The sequence below is a fragment of the Chelonia mydas genome, chromosome 24 (genome assembly GCF_015237465.2).
Source record: "Chelonia mydas isolate rCheMyd1 chromosome 24, rCheMyd1.pri.v2, whole genome shotgun sequence".
NCBI classification, from domain to species: Eukaryota; Metazoa; Chordata; order Testudines; family Cheloniidae; genus Chelonia; species Chelonia mydas.
This window is the reverse complement of record NC_051264.2, coordinates 14,401,385-14,425,613: the sequence shown is the minus strand read 5'-3', so window position 1 is coordinate 14,425,613 and position 24,229 is coordinate 14,401,385. Positions and strand designations below refer to the sequence as shown.

The following is a 24,229-nucleotide window of genomic DNA, read 5'->3' as shown; positions in this document are numbered from 1 at the left end:
GAGAACCTTTCTTCTTTCACTGGGGTATTGGTTTTCATAACCATTCATCCTCATAACGAGAGGCACTGGTGGTGACACTGGGAATGTCTAAGGGAATTGCTTGTATGACTTCTGGTTAGCCAGTGGGGTGAGACCGAAGTCCTCTCTGTTTGGCTGGTTTGGTGTGCCTTCGTAGTGAAGGACCCCCAGCCATGGGCTGTAACTGCCCTGCTCTAAGCAATTTGTCCTGAATTAATACTCTCAGTTGTGTCCCGCCAGAAGCAGAATTGTTACACCTATCATCTGTCTCGCCATCCCCCACAGCCCATCATCTATCCACCCCCCTCCCACCCCATCATCTACCCATCGTCCTCACTGCTTTTCATATATTATAGAGTTAACAGAGCTGGGCCTCATACAGCTTGGCTGATGGCTCATTATCCCCCTCCCCCCAGCCAACTCCTAATGACTAATCACGCTGTGGATAATGGGAGCCAGCGTGTGGGGGCGAGAACAATGGCAGGCCATGGAGGGTGAGAGCTCCCACTGTTTGTAATTACACACTGTGGCACATTGCTGAAGGAGACGGATGGCCTCCTCCCCAGGCAGTTAATGGCTGAGCGGGTTGTGCCTCTCCTGGGGGTTGAGAGCAGGAAATCAGCAAGCAGTGAACCCAGAGAATCCGGGACTGGCCAGGGCTGGGAAGCCAGGTTTATGGGCTCCGGAGCTGGGGGCCACCATTCCATGAGTGCTGGGGCCTGTATGTTCCCTCGGTGCCCCACTATGGGATCTGGCCACTGGGCCTGGCTGGACCAACTGGCCCGATTCACCCAGGAACCAGACCTGGCCCCAGGGCACGCACCCTGCCCTGAACCTGGCCCCAAGGCACACATCCTGCCCTGAACCTGGCCTCATGGCATGCCCGCTGAGCTGAACTGGAATCATGGTACACCAAGTGGCCTGGCCTGGACCCCATGGCATGTCCCCCAGCCTGAACCAGACCCCATGGCATGCCAGCCAGCTTGGACTGGACCCCATGTATACCAACTGGGCCGAGCCAGACCCCCTGCATGCCCCCCGCCCCCCCAGCCTTAGCTGATCCCATGGCACACACCAAATCTGAACTGGACAAACCCCATGGCACATCGACTGGCCTATGCTGGACCCCATGTCACAGCAGCCAGCCCGAAACAGATCTCACTGCATGTCCCTCGGCCTGAACCGGTTCCCCTGGCACGCTACCCAGCCTAAACTGGACAGGCCTGAGGGCACTGCCCCGACCAGAACCAGACCCTTGGCACTTTGCGTGGCCTGCTGGGAAATGTCTATCCACACTTGTTTCCGGCGGAACACTAGGTGTTCCTGCTACAGGACTTGTGGCGACATGTCAGCTCCCTGTGGAAATGTTTGATTTCCAAAACATTTTCAGTCTTTTCCCAACACCCCAAGTATTTTGGTGTGAGAACGTTGCCGTGGTACCTCATGGGAGCTGTAGTTTCGGCTCCCTGTGCTTTCAGTTGCCCTTACATGCTGGGATCCCCAGCTGGGGGGAGGGATAGCTCAGTGGTTTGAGCATTGGCCTACTAAACCCAGGGTTGTGAACTCAATCCTTGAGGGGGCCATTTAGGGATCCGGGGCAAAAATTGGAGATTGGTCCTGCTTTGAGCAGGGGGTTGGACTAGATGACCTCCTGAGGTCCCTGATATTCTATGATGACCATGGCCATGATGTGCCATGGGAGATGTAATCTGACTGGGTAACCTGACTCATAAAGGCCTTCCCCAGTCAGGGGAGTCTTGTGGCCCTGGACACTATGGGAACATGTCCCCCTTGAGGCTGAGAAACATCCAGGCTGGCCACATTGCCCATAGGGATCAGTGGGAGCTGCTCCCTGGACTGCAATGGGCCGTGGGCAACTCGGGGGGTGAGATTGGGCCCAGAATGCAATGTGCCCCAGGGAGAAGGGGAATGGCGTTCATGAGGACATGGGATTGCAGTCATGAAGGACTGGGGGCTCAGAGGAGGGGAATTCCAGCACATAGCTGGAGAGGGTCAGGCCTTTCTGTCCAGCTCTTAGGAGTCCTTCTTCCCCACCCATCCTCAGCTCAGGCCCCTCCCTTGTAGAGGGTCATGGTTCCCAACTGATCCCCAGTCACTCTAGGGTGGATTGCTGGGCGTTCTGAGAAACTCCATGCACGGCTCTGCTTTGCAAGGTGTCTATATCACCCTCCTCCCAGCCCAGCGGGTGTCAGAGGCAGGGTTGCTATCTCTAGGACCCTCAGGGTGCTGGCCTAACCCTCCCTAGTGTTAGCCACCCAGCCTGGGCCTGGGGAACTGGGGCTTGTTCTGGCTCACACTTAGCCGTGGCCCAAATTCTGCTCTTGGTGACATCCGGACAGCACGGGTGAAGACAATAGGATGATTCATAATCACACACCCCTCTTAACTCCCAGTCCCGACTAGGAACCACTACTCCCCATCCCCTCCCAGAGCTGGGGACAGAACCCAGGAGTCCTGACTTCCAGCCTCCCCTCTTCTCCAACCCACCAGACTCCACTCCTCTCCCAGAGCTGGGAATCCGAGAGTCCTGATCCCCAGCCCACCTGCTCTAACCCATTAGACTCCACTTGCCACCCAGACCCAGGGAGAGAACCCAGGAGTCCTGCTCCCCAGCCTAACTGCTCTGACCACTAGACCCCACTCATTATTTTTCCCTGGTGCCAACAGCAAGATGGCTTAGCCATATAATCTGTACCTGCTTCATTCTCTGCTCCTGCCCCTCAGCTCCTGGCGTGGAGAGAGGTGTCCATGCATTCCCTGGAGAAGCGCTGGCAAACCCACCCTCTGTCTGGTGGCGACACCATGGAGGCAGCCAGCCCCCCCCCCCACACCCCATTAGCACTCTTGCCTCTTTCCAGCTCATTAATACTGTGGCCCTTATTGCCCCAGCTTCTTGCCAAGGGCTTTGGAGAAGGAACACAATAGATCCACTTAATATTAGTGCCCAGAGAGCTGGAGGGGGAAACGGGTCTTGCCAAGAGTCCCAGCAGAGCTGGAGGTGAAAAATGGATCTATTCAGTATTATGATGCACCCAGGATTTGCTCCCGGTAAGTTACGCCCCTGAGATGTTAATATAAACCCCCCTGCCCTGCGGAAAGACACCATGCTACTCACGCAGGACTGAGAAGCATTTAGGGGGATCACACTGATGGAACGCAGGTAAGATGCAGCAGCTTTATTTCCATGTCTTGGTTCCGGCTGATCTCGTGCAGCTTTAACAGGAGAATATTTGTGGGACCATTGGAAAGGAAAGGAGCACGTCTTGGACCCTCCCCAGGTGATCTAAGTTGCAGTGTGGCTGTTAAACAGCTGACAGAGCCCACCCCAAACGTGGCCTCATTTCAGTGACCTCTGTGGGGCATTGCTGCCCAGATGTTGCTCCTTACCCCAGAAGTGGCTGCATTGCAGTGCCGGCTGAGCCACTGTGTTGCTCCTCCACCCAGAAGTGGGTGAACTGACTCCAAAGTGCCTCATCTTAACATTTTGCCTCTAGCTAGTTCCTTTCATCCCAGGATCACAGAGCCCTTCTTCAGCGTGAATTCATTCAACATTAGAACCCCTGGCAGGTAGTCCTCATTTTAGCAATAGGGAAACTGAGTCACGGAGAGGGGAAGTGACTTACAGGGGCAGACCCTACAATTCAGGAGTCACAATCCTCCCTCTAATTACTAAATCACACTCCATCATAGATATAGGAATAGGACCAGGAGTCCTGACTCCCAGCCTCAGCTGTAACCTTTAAACCACACTCCCCTCCCAGAGACATCTGCTGCACCCCACCCCAGAGCTGGCTGCCTTGTAACGCTAGGTGAGCAATGCATGTGAAGCATTGCTGAGTAGCTGTTAAATAGCTGGTTTCAGAGTAGCAGCCGTGTTAGTCTGTATTCGCAAAAAGAAAAGGAGGACTTGTGGCACCTTAGAGACTAACCAATTTATTTGAGCATAAGCTTTCGTGAGCTACAGCTCACTTCATTGGATGAAGTGAGCTGTAGCCCACAAGTCCTCCTTTTCTTTTTTTGTTAAATAGCTGCCATTCCTCACCCAGAGGCAGCTGCATGTCAGCAGTGGGGGAACAAGCCTGGTGTATACAGCCTGTAAGGCATTTTATGACCCTTCAGGATTCAAGGCACTAGGAAACTCAAGACATGTTTATGATTAACGCTTAGGTTTTTAATACAGTTTCTGATTTAAGTGGCCAAGGGGACAGAAATGACAAGACAGTGTCACCTGCTGTTTCCAGGACTGCTAGCACTGGGTAAGTGCCAATCTGGGATTGAATGATTTTGGAAGGGCTATGGGAAGAGTGAAAGAAGCCTGCCATGGAAAAAAAGAAATATAGAGATTTTAATGAATGGGAGAGAGAAGATAGATTTTATTCACCCTGATTTTTAACATGAAAACAAAGGGACTTCTAATGACACACAAAAGAAGCAAATTCAAAACTGAGCAAAAGAATTTGTATGTGGAACTCACTGGCACAAGGTATTGCTGAGGGCCAGAGCTTAGCAGGATGCAAAATAAAGATCAGCCTTTAGATGGATAATGAGACGTTGGAATAATAAAGGTTAAAATTAGAACTGGTCAGAGAAACTTTGACAAAACCATATTCAGCTGGCATATGCAGATCCACTGAAATCAAAATGCTTTGCAAAATTGGGTCAATTTCATCAGAAATTTGTTTCAGAAGAAAACGGGGGGAGATGTTCCAATTATGTCAAAAGGTGCTGTTTAAACTTTTCATTGTGAAATGCTTTTTGATTTGAAAGTATTAAAATTCTGAATAGAAAACAGTATAATAAAAAATTTTAAAAAGTCAAAATTGAATCCAAACATTTCAATTTTGTTCAAATGAAACATTTCGATTACCGGAAATTAATTTTTTTTCCCAAAATTTTCCTTCGTGGAAAATTTCAAAATTGGGACGTTTCTTTCTTATTCAGAACAAGGTCCTTCACAAAACATCACTTCTGTCCTCCTTTAGTTAATGTAACCTAAATAATCCCATTGTAAACTCTCCTGCTTTGGGGTGTCTATCTTAGGGGCTTATCTGGCCCCCATCACCCTGGTATCTGGGCAACTCACAGCCTTTAATACATATATCTTCACACAGCCCTGTAAGGCAGGGCAGTGCTGTCATCCCCATGGTACAGATGGAGAACAGAGCAGAGACTAACTGACTCATGTAGGGAGTCTGAGGCCAACTAGGGAACTGAACACCAGTCTCCCAAGTCCCTGGCTAGTGCACAAACCACTGGGCCACCCCTCCCCTCTGATGCCAGCCTGTAGGGGTGTTAGAAAGAATCTTAGAGGAAGATTACCCCAGAACAGTCACTGTCGCTTCTTCTGAAGCCACATTCAGAGGCAGGATATTGGACCCAAGGCTCTGATCCAGGGCAGCTGTTCCAAAGTAGATAGTTCATGGGACTGGAATACCTGCGCCTTTCATCTCCAGAACCCTACCAAGAGCCGTAGTGACTAAACACCATCACCCCTTGAGGACCTGTGTGAAAGGAGGTTGGGGATTCTTAGCCCACTTCCGAGAGGCTCAGGTACCTGACTTCCCACAGACAGTCTGTCTGTCTGTTGGCTTCTGGGTTGATGGATGTTGGTTTTGACCTAAGAAGCCCCAACTAACTGGGACCTGACTACCTGGACGGCACCTCTGCCCCCGAGAGGTACTGCCATGGTACCTGCCATGGTACATGCTCAAATAAATTGGTTAGTCTCTAAGGTGCCACAGGTACTCCTTTTTTTTTGCCATGGTTCTATCTGCGGAGATGCCTGAACCAGTGATAGGAGAGCAAGGGGGTTGCTGGCAGCCTGTTTGTGCTTCCTGCCTTGGTCGGGAACAGCCTGAAACCTTCAGGGCATGCGGCTAGGTCATTCTTCAGTGACAGGCAGGGCTGAGCAGGCTGGGGGACCCTCAGTGGAGGACTTAAAGGAAAGGTTGTTAGCAATGTTAGCAATTGAGCTATCTGACTTGAGGAGAATTAAGAGAGCAGAGCAGATCTGCCCCAAGGATCAGCTGGCCCAGGATCCTGTCTCTGAGGGTGGCCAAAGCCTGCTGCTTCAGAGAGGGTGTAGGAACCCCACAGTGATGGGATAATCTGCCCCCAGGAAAGGCTCCTCAGCACCCCCACTAGAGAGATTGCCACCAGGTTTTATATCCCTCCCTACACTCATTCTTTTAGCATTTCCTAAGAGATGTGACTGGGCCCCCCAGATTGAATTCCCCTCTCAGCCCTAGAGGGGTGTCTAGGCCAGGTCAGATTTAAAAGCCCATCCAGGAGGACTGCTGAAGGGATTAGCACCTAGATGCCACTCAGATGGGCTGAGATAGAGATAGAGAGAGAGAGAGAGAGAGAGAGAACAAACAGTGAAAAACAGCAAAAAGAGAGATTTTATACAGATCAGATCAAATGGATGGATAGATGAAAGAAGATAGACAAATACATTAAAGATAGATAGATAAATAGATAGATAATGTGTGGGAATAGATAGATAGATGATGTGTAAGGGGATGGATAAGTGTAGTGGGAATCTTACACTGTCACTACTCCCGCTAGCCCTAGTCTGTGAAAATGATTAGGGGGCTGGGGCACATGATTTATGAGGAGAGGCTGAGGGAACTGGTCTTATTTAGTCTGCAGAAGAGAAGAGTGAGGGGGGATTTGATACCTGCTTTCAACTACCTGAAAGGGGGTTCGGCTGTTCTCAGTGGTGGCAGATGACAGAACGAGGAGCAATGGTCTCAAGTTGCAGTGGGGGAGGTCTAGGTTGGATATTAGGAAACACTATTTCAACAGGAGGGTGGTGAAGCACTGGAATGCGTTACCTAGGGAGGTGGTGGAATCTCCTTCCTTAGAGGTTTTTAAGGCCCAGCTTGACAAAGCCCTGGCTGGGATGATTTAGTTGGGGATTGGTCCTGCTTTGAGCAGGGGGTGGGACTAGATGACCTCCTGAGGTCTCTTCCAACCCCGATCTTCTATGATTCTGTGAGCAGAAAATGCCCCTGCGCAGCTGTCAGCACTTCTTCCCTGGGCTAGTATCTCAGCCAGGAAGCCAGGCCACACAGCCACTGCCTGCCTCTGTTAATCTTCCTTTGATTTTAGCATTGCAGGTGCTCTCTGGGGCAGCGGTGGCTGATACAGGTAGGTGGACTGCAGTCGCTCCTCATTTCCACACATGCAGCAGGAAGGCATTAGCTGTGAGGTGTGTTTGTCCTTGTTAGCGGGGGGAGGGTGCTGGGGGCCAGTCATTACTCCTAAGTCCAGGAAGATGCATGGTTTGGGGCAAATGCTTCCCAGCCATGCTGGGGATCCCCATCAGGGAGCAAACTGGATGGGAGGCAGCAAGTGAAAGTGACCAATGTGGGGTCAACCTCCAAGTGGAACTGAATGCCCTCCAAGGGAGTGATCTCCGTGCCCCCAGCAGCTCCTCGGACTCCACCCTGGGCAGGACTCTTCCTGCTGCGAAGCCTGTCCCCTGGATCTCCAAGCTCCATCACATCCTATCCAAGCCTCCATCTCTGCTCATCTTAGCTATTGTGGCTCCTTCCTCTATGCCCCTCCGCCCCAAACTCCAGGGAAGGCAGGACGCTGTTGCCACCTACTGCCATGTATAAAGAGGGGTGACCACATCACCCCACCCCTCAGCAGCCCCCTCCCAGCTCCCTGTTCCCTTCAGGCACAAGCTGCACCCCCATCCCGCAGAAACTGCCTCTCTACCTACTCCCTTCCCAGCTCCCAAGGCTCATCTAGCTCTAGTCTCTGCTCTGCTCCCTTCCCACGGCACTGTGGGTATGTGCAGCTCCCACTGTCTTCAGCCACATCCTTCTCTCTCTTCCTCCATGGCTGTTATGGAAGTAACAAACAAAGGCCTCAGTGAGAACTGGGGGCACGTTGTACTGGGCACGGCATGAGCACTAAGGGACAGTCTCTGCCGCAGAGGCACAGTGCTGGGCTTCTGGTACCACAGGCAGATGGGTGCCACGCTGGAGCTGTGGTGATGTGTAGGATAGGTGCACACATTGCTTGTGGAGGGAGGCAGACAGGATAAATACACAGATAGGGAGATAGATAGGGAGATAATGCAGAGTTCTTGTAGCCATGTTGGTACCAGGATACTAGAGAGACAAGGTGGGTGAAGTGATGTTTTTTATTGGACCAACTTCTGGTGGAGAAAGAGATACACTTTTGAGCTACACAGAGCCATTCGTTGGGTCTGGAAAAAGTAATCAGAGTGTCACAGCTAAATGGAAGGTGGGACAAAAATCAAAACCACCCTATGACTGGTGGGCGAACACTTTTCACAAAGACAGGTTTCAGAGTAACAGCCGTGTTAGTCTGTATTCGTAAAAAGAAAAGGAGTACTTATGGCACCTTAGAGACTAACCAGTTTATTTGAGCATGAGCTTTCGTGAGCTACAGCTCACTTCATCGGATGCATATGCATATGCATCCGATGAAGTGAGCTGTAGCTCACGAAAGCTCATGCTCAAATAAACTGGTTAGTCTCTAAGGTGCCACAAGTACTCCTTTACTTTTCACAAAGCCATCACTCCTTATCTGACCTGTCAGTCCTCGTCCTCAAAGGAAACCTGCACAGTGCCTTCAAAAGGCAGCCTGCAACTTTAACTTTGCTAGACACTAAAAATCATGGACTCAACAGATACTGGTTTTATGACTCATTATAACAATCTGTAACCCACCAACCCTCCTTTGTGCTGTAACTCACAGATATTAATTGGCCACTACTGTGTGCTTACTCCTTACGCTAAACAATGCTGTCCCAACTTGCATTTAGCTGTGACACTCTGATTACCTAGTCCAAACCTGAAGAAGGGCTCTTGTGTATCTCCAAAGCTTGTCTCTCACCAGCAGAAGTTGGTCCAATAAAAGATATTACCTCCCCCACCTTGTCTCTCTCATATCCTGGTTCCAGCATGGCTAAAATTACACTGTAGACAGACAGCTAGTTCTCCATATGACACTGTTCAGTATCCCCACTGTCTGCTCCCCGTGTCTCCTCAGATACACTCATGTACCCATATGGACCCAAGTTCCGAGACAGAAGAACCCCCAAGGCAGACGATGGGGCGTCTCCTGAAATCCCCATCTCAGTGCGCTTCTCCTTCTACAGCAGGAGTTACCGCTCTCTTTACGTAAGTTGCTCATTGTCTCTGAGTGGGAGTATTCTCCTCAGCAGCCCAAACCCTAGGATGTTCTCCTCTGCTGGCAGGCTCTTTGGTGGCCTCTGAGAAATGAGTGGATGGGGTCTCACTCCAGTTCTTAGTGGGCAGGCATCGGTATCCCCCAGTCAGCATAGAATGGCCTCCTGGCTTAACCACTGCAGAGATCACATGGGTGGAATGAGCCAGAGAGGCTGAACTACCTACCCTCCAGGGGTGGGGTCCTTAGAGAGGGCAGCCACCAATTGCCTTTCCGTAGCCAGTAAAAAAACTCTGTGCAAACAGGCTCCAACATCCACTGAGTGTGCGGTGACAGGGGCCAGGTAAGAATATAAAAGCTAAGCTGCTACACAGATGAGCCTCGGGGGTAGATAAATCAGTATGTATGGGGATGGATACCTAGACAGACAAGGTGGGGGAGGCACTATCTTCTATTGGACCAACTTCTGCTGGTGAGAGAGAGGAAGCTTTCGAGCTACACAGAGCTTTTCAGGTCATAATATATTTTAATATACATGTAAAAGATATTACCTCACCCACCTTGTCTCTCTAATATTCTGGGACCGACACAGCTCCAACAACACTGCATACAACATAGACAGACAGACAGACCGACCAACCAATCACTCAGTGAGAATGGGACTGGATAAAAAGATTATGTGTGGTGATAAAAGATAGACCCTCAGCTCCTTTCTCACCCCCAGGTGAACAATAATGGTGTGGTGTCGTTTGGCGCCCCCGTTAACCAGTTCACACCTGATTCCTTCCCACTGACCGATGGCCGGGCCTTTGTGGCGCCGTTCTGGGCGGATGTGGATAACCGCATCACGGGCGAGGTGTGTTACCGGCAGAGCCGAGACCCGCAGCTCTTGCAGAGAGTCACGGCTGACATCAACACCTACTTCCCCCACGAAGAGTTCACCGCGGCCTGGCTCTTTGTGGCCACTTGGGACCGCGTGACCTTCTATGGCTCCAAATCCTCCAAGGTAAAGTACCAGAGGGTCTTGGATATAGTGGAGGGGAGAAGACCTGGGAGTCAGGCCTCCTAGGTTCTACCCCAATCTCTGGGAGGGCCGTAGGGTATAGTATTTAGAGCTGGAGGGGGCTGGGAGTCAGGACTCCTGGCTTCTTTTCCCCAATCTGGGAAAAGTGAGTCTAGTGGTTAAAACAGCAGGGACATGGACTCAGGACTCTTGGGTTCTAGTGCCAGCTTTGGATGGGGAGTGGGATATAATGGTTAGAGCAGAGGGGCTGGGAGTCAAAACTCCTAGATTCTATCCCCACCTCTGGGAGTGTGTGTGGTCCAGTGGCTGAGCTCAGGAGGAGCTGCAGGAGTGGGCTTGTGTTTATCTTGAATCCCTATTGTGCAATGTCTAGCTGTGAATGGTGTGAGCCTTTGGCAGGGTCTGCATGGCTCAGTGGCTCCACTGAATGGGTGGGAGACAGAAAGATCCTGGGTTGTTCTTCTAGCTGGCTCCTTACACCCTCCCCTGTACAACCTCAGCCAGGGTATCTGATCTCTCCAGGAAAACTGGCTGGAAACAGGGATCTCGCTAAAGCCAGCTGCTGGGTCAGAGCTGGAATTCTCACAGCAGCTGGAAGGGGGGGAGTGAGGGGGAGGCTTTGGGGCCAGATCCTCAACTGGGGTGAACTGGCATTGCTGCTTGGAAATCCATGCTGATTTACACCAGTTGAGCGTCTAGCTCTCTATGACCTCCTACATTAATGTGCATTAAATAAATACCTGTTTATAATTAAACTGTCTTGATAAATCTTCATTAAATACTGTACGTTGTTAGGAACATTAGCGTTCAAAGACAATGAAACCAGGTTGCAGAGCTCCTCAGCCAGAGAACTAAAGGGGCGCAGGAGCACAGGGCTCAGTTCTACTATTACTCACCCTGGTGTAGATCAGGAGTAACTCCATCGGAGTCAGTGGGGCTGATTCCCCTCTTGCTCACCCTGGGGTAGATCAGGAGTAACCCCACTGAATATAATTGAGATACTCTTGATTTATATGAGCTGAGATCAGAATCTGGTTCATAACCTCCAAAGTACTCAACAGTTGTTTCATTGAATGACCCTTTATTCCTATCTGGTGGCCCGTTTGGTGGCTTGTCTGGAGTGAGTGTGGTGGTTCTCAGCATATCTCCTAGGGGAGAGGCATCAACATGACAACCCCCCCTTCCCTGCCACTAACATTAATTTAGCCTGTTCATTGTCCACCTCAGCAAAGAGACCAAGCATTGATTAGGCCTTGGCACCTGAACTTCCTTCCCACACAGGCCGGGGTAGGGGGCGAACATGGGACTACACCTGGTGTGTGGAGAGAAGGGCTTGGTCTTAGGTGCTGGTTTGTGAATCTTCACCGATTGTCTTCCTCACGGTGGCTGCACTGTTGTAGGTGAACACCTTCCAGGTGGTTCTAACCACTGACGGCGACCTGTCCTTCATCATGCTGCACTACACAGACATCCAGTGGACTACAGGGGCGGCGAGTGGTGGGGACCCCCATACTGGATTGGGAGGCACCCCAGCCCAGGTAGGTCCTGCCTCATTACTCCAGGCTGGAAAACTGGGAGACTGAGAAGGTATGTTCAGCACTTTCAGTGGACATGGGGCCTAGAACGGCCACCTCTCTGTATTATGGGAGGCAGCGTTTGTCTCTCTATCCATCCCTCCATCGCCATACACAAAATGTGTGTAGCTACCTACTGGACTCATAAGCCCCTATCACCTTAGTACTAGTGATTAGGAAAGGAGACTAAGATCCAGGCCCTGAGTTCTAGTTGCAACAAAGCATGTGAGTCAGGACTCCTGAGTTCTTGGAGTCTATTCACAGCATGGGAGGGAGTGGGGTCTAGTGGGTCAGAGCAGGGGAGCTGGGAGTCAGGACTTCTGGGTTCAATCCCAGCTCTGGTAGAAGAGTGGGGGTCAGTGGTTGAAGTGGGAGGACTGGGAGTCCCTTCATTTGTATTCCTAGCTTGTGGAGGGAAGTGTAGTTTAGTGGTCACAGAAGTGACAAGTCATTATCCCTGGGTACTTTCCCAGTTGGTGTGACCCATTGCAGTGCTCCTGTTCCTGCCCAGTAGGGGGCAGTGGTACAAAAAACTGATTCTCTCGATGAGCCTGGTGCCTGCAGATGCCCCATTGCCAGGACCCATGTGTATCCTGGGTTCTGGCTGCCCATGGAGCTGGATCCGCAGCACTGGAGTCGTGTCTCTCTCCAGCACAAACAGCTGCCTCTTCCTTTGATCCTGCTCCTGTTCATTCCCCTCTCAGGCTGGATTTAACAGTGGTGGGTCCAAAAATTACTTCAACATCCCTGGCTCACAGACCCCAAGCATCCTGAAGATCAGCTCAATGAGCAACATCAAGAGCCCTGGGCGATGGGCCTTCCAGGTGGACAATTTTGCTGTGCCCAACGGCTGTGTCTACAACGGTGCGTGGCAGAGGCCTCAGTGGTGCCATCCAGTTGGGGGTGGCAACATCTCTCTCACACCAGTATATTACAGCCTGCACCTTGCACTTGCTTTGGCTAAGCCCCCTGTCTCTTCTCATCTCTCATCCACACACCCCGCTTTGATGCCATCAAGGATTTCCATGAAGCGTGGAAGCCTGGCTGCTCTGGGCCTTTGTCTCTGTCTAAGCCTCTCTCACCCAGGCACCCTAGCACCTTCCGACCCGTTCCCTTATCCATCCCAGCCCTCTCCTGGCGCCTTCCTCCCCTCCCATCGCTCGGCCCATCTCTCTGTTCCCTTCCAGCCCATCCTTCTTTCTAGCCCTAACCTTCTCTAGAACCATCCCCCGCTTCCAGGCCCTCTGTAGCCAACAACCCCCCAATACCCCGTCCTTCCCTTTAACCATATCTCCCCTGATCCCAGGTGTGTGTCTCCCTCCACTTGGGCCCAGGCAGCTGCTGCCTTCCTTGGCTGCCCGTCCTGCCGAGAAGGGCACAGACTCAAACCTCCTGGTCTCTCTCTGCAGCCAACTTCTTGCCCCCTGGCACTTTCTTCTGGAGCGACCAGAAATGCGAGCGCCGGTGCCAGTGTATGTATGGGGAGGACGGGGTGACGTGCCATGCAAGGGGTTGCTCCCCAGATGAGGCCTGCCACCCAGCCTCCTGGTACCACGTGTGTCAGCCCATCAGCCGAGCAGCCTGCCGGGCCTGGGCGGGGCGGCACTATAGCACCTTCGATGGGCGACTCTACCACTTCCAGGGGGCCTGCACCCACACGCTGTCCCAGCTGTGCGCCCCCCCGCATCCCTCTGGCCTGGCACCATTCCGGGTGGAGGCAGAGAGCGAGGACCCAGGAGCCGCACAGGGGGCACCCTGCACCCGCCTTGTCCGGGTGACAGTCTACGGACAGGACATCGCCATGGCCAGGGGGGCCACTGGACACGTCACGGTGAGTTGGGGGCTCCGGGACATGAGCCCAGCCCCAGCGTAACTGCTCTGCCTTCGTATTCCCACAGCCCCCTAGCAACACAAGCCCCTCCCGTACTGCCCCCCAGTGCCCTCCTGCCTGAGCCCCTCCCATACCGCCCCCCAGTGCCCTCCTCCCCAGTCCCTCCCATACCACTCCCCAGTGCCCTCCTGCCCCAGCCCCTTCTGTACCTCCCCCAGCGTCCTCCTCCCGTACCGCCTCCTGGTGCCCTCCCGCCCCAGCCCCTCCCATACCGCCCCCTGGTGCCCTCCCGCCCCAGCCCTTCCCGCACTGGCCCCCAGTAGCCTTCTGCCCCAGCTCTGTCCCCAATCAGGATTTATCTCCTCCCTCTTTCCCCCAGCGGATGGGAGGGCGGGAGACCCCTGCACGTGCTCTCCCCGGCGCCTGGCTGCCCCCTCTGCCCCAGCCCCGCGCTGGGGCAGTTGGGCTCTCCCAGCTGCGCATGCGCAGAGGAGATGATGGGGGAAAAAGGCGGGAAAGACCTAAGCGGTGTTATCGCGCCCCTCAGCCCCCCTCCTCTCCCCCCTTCCCCCATCACCTACAGCCCCCTCGCTTGCCCCTCAGCCCCCGTTGCTTCTTAGCTCCTCCCTTGTCTGGCCGCAGCCCCTTCTCCTGAGCCCCCTTCCTCACCTGCCCTCAGCCCCCCCACCTGCCCCTCGCCCCTCAGCCCCCACCTGCCCCCTCCCCTCAGCCCCCCCCTCACCTGCCCTCAGCCCCTCACCTGCCCCCTGCCCCTCAGCCCCCCACCTGCCCCTCACCCCTCAGCCCCCCTCCTCACCTACCCCTCAGCCCCCCACCTGCCCCTCAGCCCCCCTTCCTCACCTGCCCTCAGCCCCCTACCTGCCCCTCACCCCTCAGCCCTCCTCCTCACCTGACCTCAGCCCCTCACCTGCCCCTTGCCCCCTTCCTCACCTGCCCCTTGCCCCTCAGCCCCCCTCCTCACCTACCCCTCAGCCCCCCACCTGCCCCTCAGCCCCCCTCCTCACCTACCCCTCAGCCCCCCACCTGCCCCTCAGCCCCCCTCCTCACCTGCCCCTCAGCCCCCCACCTGCCCCTCAGCCCCCCTCCTCACCTACCCCTCAGCCCCCCACCTGCCCCTCAGCCCCCCTCCTCACCTGCCCCTCAGCCCCCCACCTGTCCTATGCCCCTCAGCCCTCTTCCCCACACCTGGCCCTCAGCCCCTTCCCCTCACCTGCCCCACGGGCAGAGTGGCAGTAACATTTGCTCTCTGGTTGGGGCTGTGGGCAGATGCTTCCCCATCCCCACCTACCGGCACTGGTTACTGTTTCAGTTACTCCAACAAAAGGGCTCCCCTAGGGCGTGTTGCCATCAGCGCTCTGCTCCTGAAAACGAGGGTGCGATGGCAGTCATTGTGTAAGTGCCAGTTCATCCCAGGCTGCTCCAGTTTGGCTGAAGCTCCAGACTGGGGAAGCTGGGCCAGAATTCCTGCCCTGGGGGTCTCTGGCAGCTGCTTTCCCTGCCCTCCCGCTGGGTGGGGAAGGGCTGGTGTCACTGGCCATACTCAGGACACCTAGGTACTCCACTGGGAAGACACTGGCATAGGGGTCACAATCCACAGGAGCTCTGCTGTGCCCCAGCTTTTAAATAGTCCCTTGAAGGAACCCCTTCAGTGTGCCAGCCCCACAAGGGTTCCCACACTTCTTTAAGGGGAGGCCATGACTGAGCCTCAGGGCTCCAGCCCTGCTGCTTCATGCCAGGAGCTCTGGCCAGTGAGTCCAACTGAGGCAGACTCCTGGTCAGAAACGTTTACCCTTTTCAGGGACAAATGCACCTGAATGAGTGTTTGCCAGGCAGCCCTTTTACATCAGAGCAGGGTTTATTAATCAGCTGGAGCCCAGCACTGAGGTCCTCAGCTTAGTGCAGAGAAGCAAAAATAGAGGCAGAGTTCAGACTGGCCAGCATCAGGGCTGCTGCAGAATCCATTTTGGCTTGGGCTCCCTCTTTGTCAGTCCCAGCCTCAGGTGAGAGCTTCTGTGTCTCTCCAAAGGCCAGCTCTTAAGACAGCTACCTGACACCCTTTGGTCCATTGATCTCCTCCTGCAGGACTCCTGCTACCTTCACATGTCTGATCTGCCAGAGTTTCCCATTATTAGGTGTCCATTGTTAGGTCCTTGGGTTCACCATTGTCTTTTTGGAGCCTCTATTAATATGGGTTGGTTTCAGCCAGTTAATGGCTCATTCATTCCACCACAGTCAGTTAAGTGACATAGATTTCAGAGTAGCAGCCGTGTTAGTCTGTATCTGCAAAAAGAAAAGGAGTACTTGTAGCCCCTTAGAGACTAACAAATTTATTAGAGCATACGCTTTCGTGAACTACAGCTCACTTCATCGGATGCATTCAGTGGAAAATACAGTGGGGAGATTTATATACATAGAGAGCATGAAACAATGGGTGTTACCATACACACTGTAACGAGAGTGATCACTTAAGGTGAGCAGGAGAGTGGGGGGGGGAAGGGGGGAACCTTTTGTAGTGATAATCAAGGTGGGCCATTTCCAGCAGTTGACAAGAACATCTGAGGAACAGTGGAGGGTGGGGGAGGGGGGGAATAAACATGGGAAAATAGTTGTACTTTGTGTAATGACCCATCCACTCCCAGTCTCTATTCAAGCCTAAGTTAATTGTATCCAGTTTGCAAATTAATTCCAGTTCAGCAGTCTCTTGTTGGAGTCTGTTTCTGAAGTTTTTTTGTTGAAGAATTGCCATTTTTAGGTCTGTAATCGAGTGACCAAAGAGATTGACGTGTTCTCCAACTGGTTTTTGAATGTTATAATTCTTGAGGTCTGATTTGTGTCCATTTATTCTTTTACGTAGAGACTGTCCAGTTTGGCCAATATACATGGCAGAGGGGCATTGCTGGCACATGATGGCATATATCACATTGGTAGATGTGCAGGTGAATGAGCCTCTGATAGTGTGGCTGATGTGATTAGGCCCTATGATGGTGTCCCCTGAATAGATATGTGGGCACAGTTGGCAATGGGCTTTGTTGCAAGGATAGGTTCCTGGGTTAGTGGTTCTGTTGTGTGGTGTGTGGTTGCTGGTGAGTATTTGCTTCAGGTTGGGGGGGTGTCTGTAGGCAAGGACTGGCCTGTCTCCCAAGATCTCCCAAGAGTGGTGGGTCATCCTTCAGGATCGGTTGTAGATCCTTGATGATGCGTTGGAGAGGTTCTGGTTGGGGGCTGAAGGCGACGGCTCGTGGCGTTCTGTTGTTTTCTGTGTTGGGCCTGTCCTGGAGTAGGCAGGTAAAAGTGCAGTCTGTTTGGCAAAGAGAGTATTTTCTCCCAAGTGTTTCTTAGCTTTTGAGTTAAACAGGAGTTAACAAAACAAGCAAACAAAACAAAGAGTTTTAAACAGTCTCAATGAAATTTTCTCCCCCTCTCAATCAGTGTGGTTTACTAGCATGGGGTCTCTAATGTCATAACCCTATTAGGTTTCTGGTTGACCATAGGGTCTTTCAGGAAAAAAACAGGTAGGTACAATCTGGATTTCTAATGTAAATTAAAAAAAAATAAAATCCAGTCCTAAAACCAACCCTTTCAGGTCTTTAGATGTCTTATATTCATAGGTTTTCTGGCTAGAAGGGTGGTCCCTTATGATCATTAAGCCTGGCCTCAGAATTTCACCCATTGATTGCTTCATCAGTCCTATAACTTCTGTTTAAGGTGAGCATATATGTTAAAAGAGACATGCAGTTTTAATGTAAAGACTCTTAGCGATGGAGAATTGCTAGGTCTGTTGTTCCAATAGTTAATTCCCCTCACTGTTGAAAAAATACATCTCATTTTTGGTCTGAATTTCTTTCTCTTCAGCTTCCAGCCATTGATTCTTATTCTGCCTTTTTGTCTGCTGGATTAAAGAGCCCTCTTCTCTCAGAAATCTGCTCCCTACATAGATTCTTATAGATTATAAGGAGGGGGCACGATCTTCAGCTGTTGTAAATCAGTGCAGCTCAGCTGAAGGCAATAGACCTGTGCCGATTTACGAGGATCTGGCCCAATGCCTCTAGAGTACTTTACAATGAAGATTGCTAAAGAAGCGCTCAGTGTTTTATTCTTATCAATCCCCTGCTAGGTGAATGGGATAAAGTCTCTCCTTCCGGTCGCTCTTCTCAATGGGAAGATCCAAGTGCACCAGAATGGCTTCTCTGTGAAAGTTGCCACTGATTTTGGGGTGGAGATTTCCTATGATGGGATTCAACATGTGGAGGTCACCGTGCCCTCGACTTACCATGGCTTCATCTGCGGCCTGTGCGGGACACTGACTGGTGACCCCTCCGATGACTTCCAGACTCCAAATGGCACCTTAGTCACGTCAGCTGCTGTCTTTGCCACAAGCTGGCAGGTGAAGGGTGACAGGCGCCAGTGTGCGGAGGACCAGGAGCTGCCTCCTTGTCCCCCTGCTGAACAGGCTCATTATTCTGGCCATGACTACTGCGGCATTATGCAAATGTCTCCAGGCCCCTTCACAGCCTGCGCTCAGGCCCTATCCCAGGCAGGCTTGGTGGAAAACTGTATGTATGACCTCTGCACGTCCAGGGGGAATCGGACTGTGCTGTGTGGGGTTCTGGGTGCTTACACAGAGAGCTGCCAGGCAGCCAACATCACTGTTGGGCAGTGGAGAGCAGACCGATTTTGTGGTGAGTAAAATCTCTACAAATCTTTAGCTAACCATCTTGTGTGTAAAGGATCTTAAGCACTTATATGGCCTCCATTACTGTAATAGCTGATTGCTTCACAATCTTCAAAGCCTTTTTTTCTCACAGCACTTCTGTGAGGCAGGGCATTGCGACTCCATAGAGAGGGACCTGAGCCAGGCAGAGACTCAGGCTATGTCTATGTCGCACCGCAGAATGGACTCCTGGGGTGTGAATGGTAGAGTACACCAAATTGTTGCACTCCAGTTGCCCCATGTGGACGCTGCTGGGGTGGACTAAAAGGTTCATGTTAACATAGTCTTTCATATAGGACTGTGCTAGCGTGAGCTAGTTACCTTTTAGTTCATGCCAGCAGCATCCACATGGGGTAGTTAGAGCACAGCACACTAGTGTGCCCTGCAGTTCACACCCCCATAGGCCAAAGTCCGCCCCAGGTCACACAGGAAATACCCTTTGGGCCTAATTCTGATCTCATTTTCACACTGGCTTCAGTGGAGTTCCTTCTCACGTCGGCAGCTGTGAGATTCGAATCAGACCCTTTGTTTACTTCTCGGATTCCACTTACTTGGGGTGGAAGGGCAGGTAAGAAATAAAATGATTGGTGTCATTATTGCTAACAATTTCATCTATACTGGAGGAGAAGGATGGACCCCTTGGGCAAGGTACTGAACTGGGGTCTGGGTTCAATTCCTGCTCTGCCACAGACTTCCTGCGTGATCTTTGGCAAGCCTGTGGGCCTCAGTTCTCCATCTGTAAAATGATGGTAGTAATCCTTTTCTCTATCTGTTGTCTATCTAGATTGTAAACTCTGATGCAGGGACTGTTTCTTACTATTGTTACTATCTGTACAGTGCCTAGCACAACAAGGCCCTGATCTTGGTTCAGGTGTCTAGATGCTACTTTAATACAAATAGTAAATAATAATAACAGGATTTTCTCAGAATATATGTTATCCCCAGTAGAGTACAGTATATGCCCAGCTGGTACTTAAAGTGTAATTTTTGCTGTCTAATGATCTGGGTTATTTCCTGAAACTATATAATTAATTTTCATTATTTGTACTCCATCTGTTATCACCTAGAATCATTTAAATCTCATATTAAACATACATAGGTTTCACTCAAACTTTAGGATAAACTTAAATTTATAACTGCCTTATAAAAAGTTAATACATGATTGATGGTTATTATAAGCATGTTACAGACATGAGCAGTATGAGTTGTTCTATCCAGGAGGTCAGACTAAATGATCTAATGGTTCCTTCTGGTCTTAAAGCTATGACACAGATAGATGGTTATATGTAGTCTGTTAACCAATGGAACTCTTTGACAGTCATTTGATCATTTATTAAAACATCTATTAATCATTTATTAACTATTTATAAATGGAACCTTAATATAAAGTGTGACTTATTATTATTTGATTCTAAACAGATAAGTACATATGTGGCTATGTACTTTAATTATGATCTGCAAGATTCTGCCAGTTAAGAATATGATGCTTTAATATAGCTTCTTTCCTCAACCAGATCTTCAGCTGCTGTACATGGGTATTTTTCCAGCCCCCTACATTTCATACAAAACTTACCTTGGAGGTTTCTTGTCCGGTTCCACCCCATGCTGAGAATTACCTGGATCTGCTGGAGGCTGTAATACCTTGCCCAGAGAAGGGTTGGAGATGCTTTAGAACAGGGGATGAGACAGCAGAATACTTTGTGGGGAGAATGGTTGACCCCAGAGGGGAATGCTGCAGTCTTGGAGAGTGGGACATGATTTTTTTTGTCAGAAAGGGAGGCTGAAGCAGCGGGTATAGCTAGGAATGGAAGAGAATCAGGGATCTGCAGAGAGGAGGCATGTAACCCTGGGACAGCAGAGATGACATTGTGCTATGTAGCCATCTGTCACTGGATCAGGCATGGACAGAAGTGACCAAAGGACATGGGCTCAGACCCCATGGGTGTGTAACCCTATGCTGGGTGGACAATACCTGCCTCTCACAGATACCTGAGGGGTCAGTCTTTTTCCTACACTTGGGCAACATAGCTGGTCATGCCAATAATGCCTCATTGAATTGAATGGTATGGAACGGTGATGTTTCAGGTGGGGGACAGGAACAGCCTGGGAGATAGCACGACCCTTCCCTAGGATGAGGAGGAGATAGAAAAAGGTCTGATGCAAAGAAAGGTGTTGAATGGTTTGGAGAACAGGACATGGTGGTGAAGGGTAAATTCCTGAGGTGACTTGAGGACAAAGAGGGATGTTATATCCTCGATTCAGAAATGGGAATCCAGGGAATATGGCTGAGGAGGGCAGTGATGTGTGAAATCCAGATATTGTATTGCTCCTGCAAGGCACAGAAGAGACACTATAGTCTGTGGCATTGAGTACAGAGGCAAGTTTATTTCGGCAGTTGAATAAACTGAAACCCAGTAGTTCTCCTACCTGGCTAACTCCCAGACTAACTAATGCAAACGGTGGCACTTCCTACCAATAAATAGGCTCTCCCTCTGTCCTGGTCTAGACACCCACAGCCTAGACTGCTGTCTGTGTTACAGCTAATAGGCCCAACCCTTCGACTGACTCCAGTGGGAGTTGCAGGTGCCCAAACATTGGTTCATTTATACGATTCAGGATGCGTTCATAATTTTCTCCTTCCTGCCTTCCTTTGATTCTAGGGATCACTTGTCCAGAGAACAGCCATTACGAACCCTGTGCCAGTGCCTGTCCTGCCAGCTGCATGGATTCCACTGCCCCCCTGTACTGCACCCAGCCTTGCAGAGAGGGCTGTGTTTGCAACAAAGGCTACATTCTCAGCGGAGCAGTATGTGTGTCCCTGAGACAGTGCGGCTGCACGCTGAAGGGTCAATATCACCAGCTGGGAGAGGAGGTGATCCTGACAGACACTTGCAGCAGGAAATGCAGCTGCCGGCAGCCTGCCCAGCCCATGCAGTGCCAGGATCATGCCTGTGGGGCTCTGGAGACATGCCGCGTTGTGGATGGCAGCCGAGGCTGTTACCCTGTGAAATATGGCACCTGCTGGGTGTTTGGCCACCCCCACTACACCACTTTTGACGGAGTGATGTTTGATTACCAAGGAGCCTGCAAATACACCCTGAGCAAATACTGTGGACCCCCTGGGAAACTCCCCGACTTCACCATCAAAGTAGAGAATGTGCACAGGGGCTCCATTGCAGTGTCCTGGACGCACCTGGTAGAGCTAGATGTCTATGGTGAGCGTATTTCTATAGCAGCAGGACAGTATGGCCAGGTGCAGGTGAGATAATTTCCATGACTTTTTTTACATTTTCCTTTTTTTCCCAATAAGTAGCTGGGCAAGAGCCACAAGGCCACTCTAAATCAGAGTGGATGCAGCTGTCTTGACGGGATGCTACACCAGTCAAGTACAAGTTGGAATGTGGTATTCTCTGGCGTCAGCCCCCTTCTCCAGCCATGGTCATGGCCCTCCCTGCCCCTGGGGTGGGGGAAGATAGTGTAAAGACTTCTACATGCCTTCTATGGAATCCTCATCACAGGGGGAACCCTGATTTTTCCATGCCAGACAAGCATCCCATTCTTAAAGATTTCTGCATGTCTTGTTTGCCCCCTAGGTGAATGGATCCCTGGTCAATCTTCCCCTGGTCCTTGCATCGGGTAAACTCTACGCCTATTTCAGTGGCTCATCTGCTGTGGTTCAGACGGATTTTGGCCTTTCTGTATCCTATGACTGGTCCTACTCTGTGCTAGTTTCTGTTTCTGAAGCCTATTCTGGGTTCCTCTGCGGACTTGGTGGAGACTTCAATGGGAACCGGAGCGATGATTTTCGAACCCCAAGCGGCTCTGTGGTCCATGACGCTGTCACCTTTGGCAATAGCTGGAAGGATGCCGACTCCTCCTTTCACTGCACGGCCACTGGGCTCCCAGCCCCATGTAACGAAGTAGAGCTAGTCCAGTACAGAGCTCAGCACCGCTGCGGGGTTATCACAGACACTGCCGGGCCTTTTAGAGCGTGTAACAAGCCTGCTGAGGCTCAGGTTCACGTAGAGAGTTGCGTGAGGGATGTGTGCGCGACTCGGGGCAGCCACGAGATCCTGTGTCAAGTGCTCCGCAGTTATGCCCAGCAGTGCCAAAGCCGCGGCATTGCCATTGAGCCGTGGAGACAGCGGGCTGCGTGTGGTAAGCTGATGATTCCAAACACACGCTCTTTAGTAAGACTTCCTCTCTTATTGAACAGCTCAGACATTAGCCTGACCCACATTGGTCAGGGCAGGCTCTCCTGGTCTGATAGTCTGATGTCCTCCCTTTTAAAGATCAATATAAAAATCTCTAGATGATGAAGACAAACAGATAATTTATTTGTTCTCTCCTGGTTTTCTGTATTCAGAACAAATTAGCTTTTCTGATACAGTGTGGATTTGTACTCTTCCTGCTTTCAAATGTCAGGTCTCCCAAAGTGCCTTGCCAAGGTATGAGCCAGCCCTACAATGCTGATAAAGAAAACACAGGAGTCATTAATTTTCAACAAAGCTCTTAGGTCAGATTCAGTTTGAAATGAATAAAATACTAATAAGCAGGAGAAGAGTGTTTATCTCAGATGCAAAGCTGCTATTTCTAATGGGGAGAATTTTGACAAGTGCCTATATGATTTAGGAGCATAAATCCCACTTGGGATTCCTGCTCCAAGTCGCTCAGGTACATTTCAAAATTCCAACCAATATGAAAATATTTTTTTCACACAACTATTTATCCTATTCTCTCATTTTCATGTCTTATTATCCCCAGTTTCATTCCTTCCCTTGGGTTTACTGCCTGGAAGGATTCCCTGGAGCATTCCTTCTGTATTTAACACTGCTCTTCATGTCCCTTTCAGAGTTAATCTGCCCCCCCAACAGCCACTATGAGCTCTGTGGACCTTCCTGCCCGGCCTCTTGTGCCCACCCAGCTGTGCCCTCTCGCTGCCGGACTGGGTGTGAAGAAGGGTGCCAGTGTGACCCCGGCTTTGTGCAGAGTGGCACTGACTGTGTGCCTCCAGAGCAGTGCGGCTGCACCCACAATGGCAGATACCACCTAGCAGGGGAAAGCTTCTGGGAAGGAGAAAATTGCCAGAGATTGTGCAGATGTGACGGCTCCTCCCACGCTGTCCAGTGCTCCCGCTCTGCCTGTGCCCCTGGGGAATTCTGTGGCACTCGAAAGGGGGCTTATGGGTGCCATGAGCGAACCAACGGCATCTGCTGGGCTTCTGGTCTGCCCCATTACACTACGTTTGATGGGAAGCAATACAATTCCCAGGGCACCTGCAAATATGTGTTTGCTGAACTGTGTGGGGCATCAAAGTCCTTATCCTTCTTCAGAGTGGAAGTGAAGAACGGAAACCTGCCCCATGTTCCTGTGGCTGTGACCTCGGAGGTGTTTGTCCTTGTGAACAAGACTGAGATCCATCTGCAGAGAGGGCAGCACGGGATGGTCAAGGTAATTCACTGGGAAAGTATTAACTCAAAGAACTTAAATTGGAAAAAAAATCATTTCCCAGATTTTTTTTCCACCTTCCCCCAATAAACCAGTCACTGCAACACTGCAATTTTTGCTCTACACTAGTCCAGTTTAAAGGCAGTTTATAACTAAAACCCCCAAGTAAGAGGACAGTATGGGTATAATGTCGAGCTGCAAACCAGATGATAGGTTTCTCCCTAAATTCCTCACCCATGTTCACATTTGCACACCACAGACTGTAGGGGCTTTGTGCTGGGAGAGAAGCTGAGCCCTGATTAGGGGGCGGGGCTTCACTGACTAGGGGTCCTAGTTAAGGTAGCAGCCAGTCAGGCAGCGGCACAGACAGCTGCAGCGGCACAGGAGCCAGCAAACAGAGCTGTAAACAG

The 24,229-nt window shown here is 51.1% G+C and overlaps 2 protein-coding genes across 2 annotated transcripts; both read left to right on the top strand.

Annotated features, from left to right (window-relative positions):
* The first annotated feature begins 9,080 nt into the window (after positions 1 to 9,080).
* Positions 9,081 to 18,347, top strand: LOC114019197 (alpha-tectorin-like). Its single transcript, XM_027820986.2, has 6 exons — positions 9,081 to 9,203; positions 9,935 to 10,216; positions 11,635 to 11,772; positions 12,513 to 12,672; positions 13,218 to 13,639; positions 17,775 to 18,347. The coding sequence occupies exons 1-6, from the start codon at positions 9,081 to 9,083 to the stop codon at positions 18,345 to 18,347; spliced, it is 1,698 nt and encodes a 565-aa protein (XP_027676787.2).
* Positions 18,348 to 21,093: 2,746 nt separating this feature from the next.
* On the top strand, positions 21,094 to 23,975 carry LOC102944485 (IgGFc-binding protein). The gene is made up of 4 exons (XM_043535594.1): positions 21,094 to 21,630; positions 21,965 to 22,529; positions 23,224 to 23,822; positions 23,949 to 23,975. Exons 1-4 carry the CDS (start codon positions 21,094 to 21,096, stop codon positions 23,973 to 23,975), a joined length of 1,728 nt encoding a protein of 575 aa, XP_043391529.1.
* Positions 23,976 to 24,229: the final 254 nt, after the last annotated feature.

Bases quoted from the DNA above. Each gene is read 5' to 3' on its own strand.
- LOC114019197 (XM_027820986.2), top strand. From the start codon at position 9,081: ATGTACCCATATGGACCCAAGTTCCGAGACAGAAGAACCCCCAAGGCA. The intron at 9,204-9,934 runs GTAAGTTGCTCA...TCTCACCCCCAG, and splicing joins GGAGTTACCGCTCTCTTTAC to GTGAACAATAATGGTGTGGT. The intron at 11,773-12,512 runs GTAGGTCCTGCC...TTCCCCTCTCAG, and splicing joins TGGGAGGCACCCCAGCCCAG to GCTGGATTTAACAGTGGTGG.
- LOC102944485 (XM_043535594.1), top strand. From the start codon at position 21,094: ATGGATTCCACTGCCCCCCTGTACTGCACCCAGCCTTGCAGAGAGGGC. The intron at 22,530-23,223 runs GTAAGCTGATGA...TGTCCCTTTCAG, and splicing joins GAGACAGCGGGCTGCGTGTG to AGTTAATCTGCCCCCCCAAC. The intron at 23,823-23,948 runs GTAATTCACTGG...GCTCTACACTAG, and splicing joins GGCAGCACGGGATGGTCAAG to TCCAGTTTAAAGGCAGTTTA.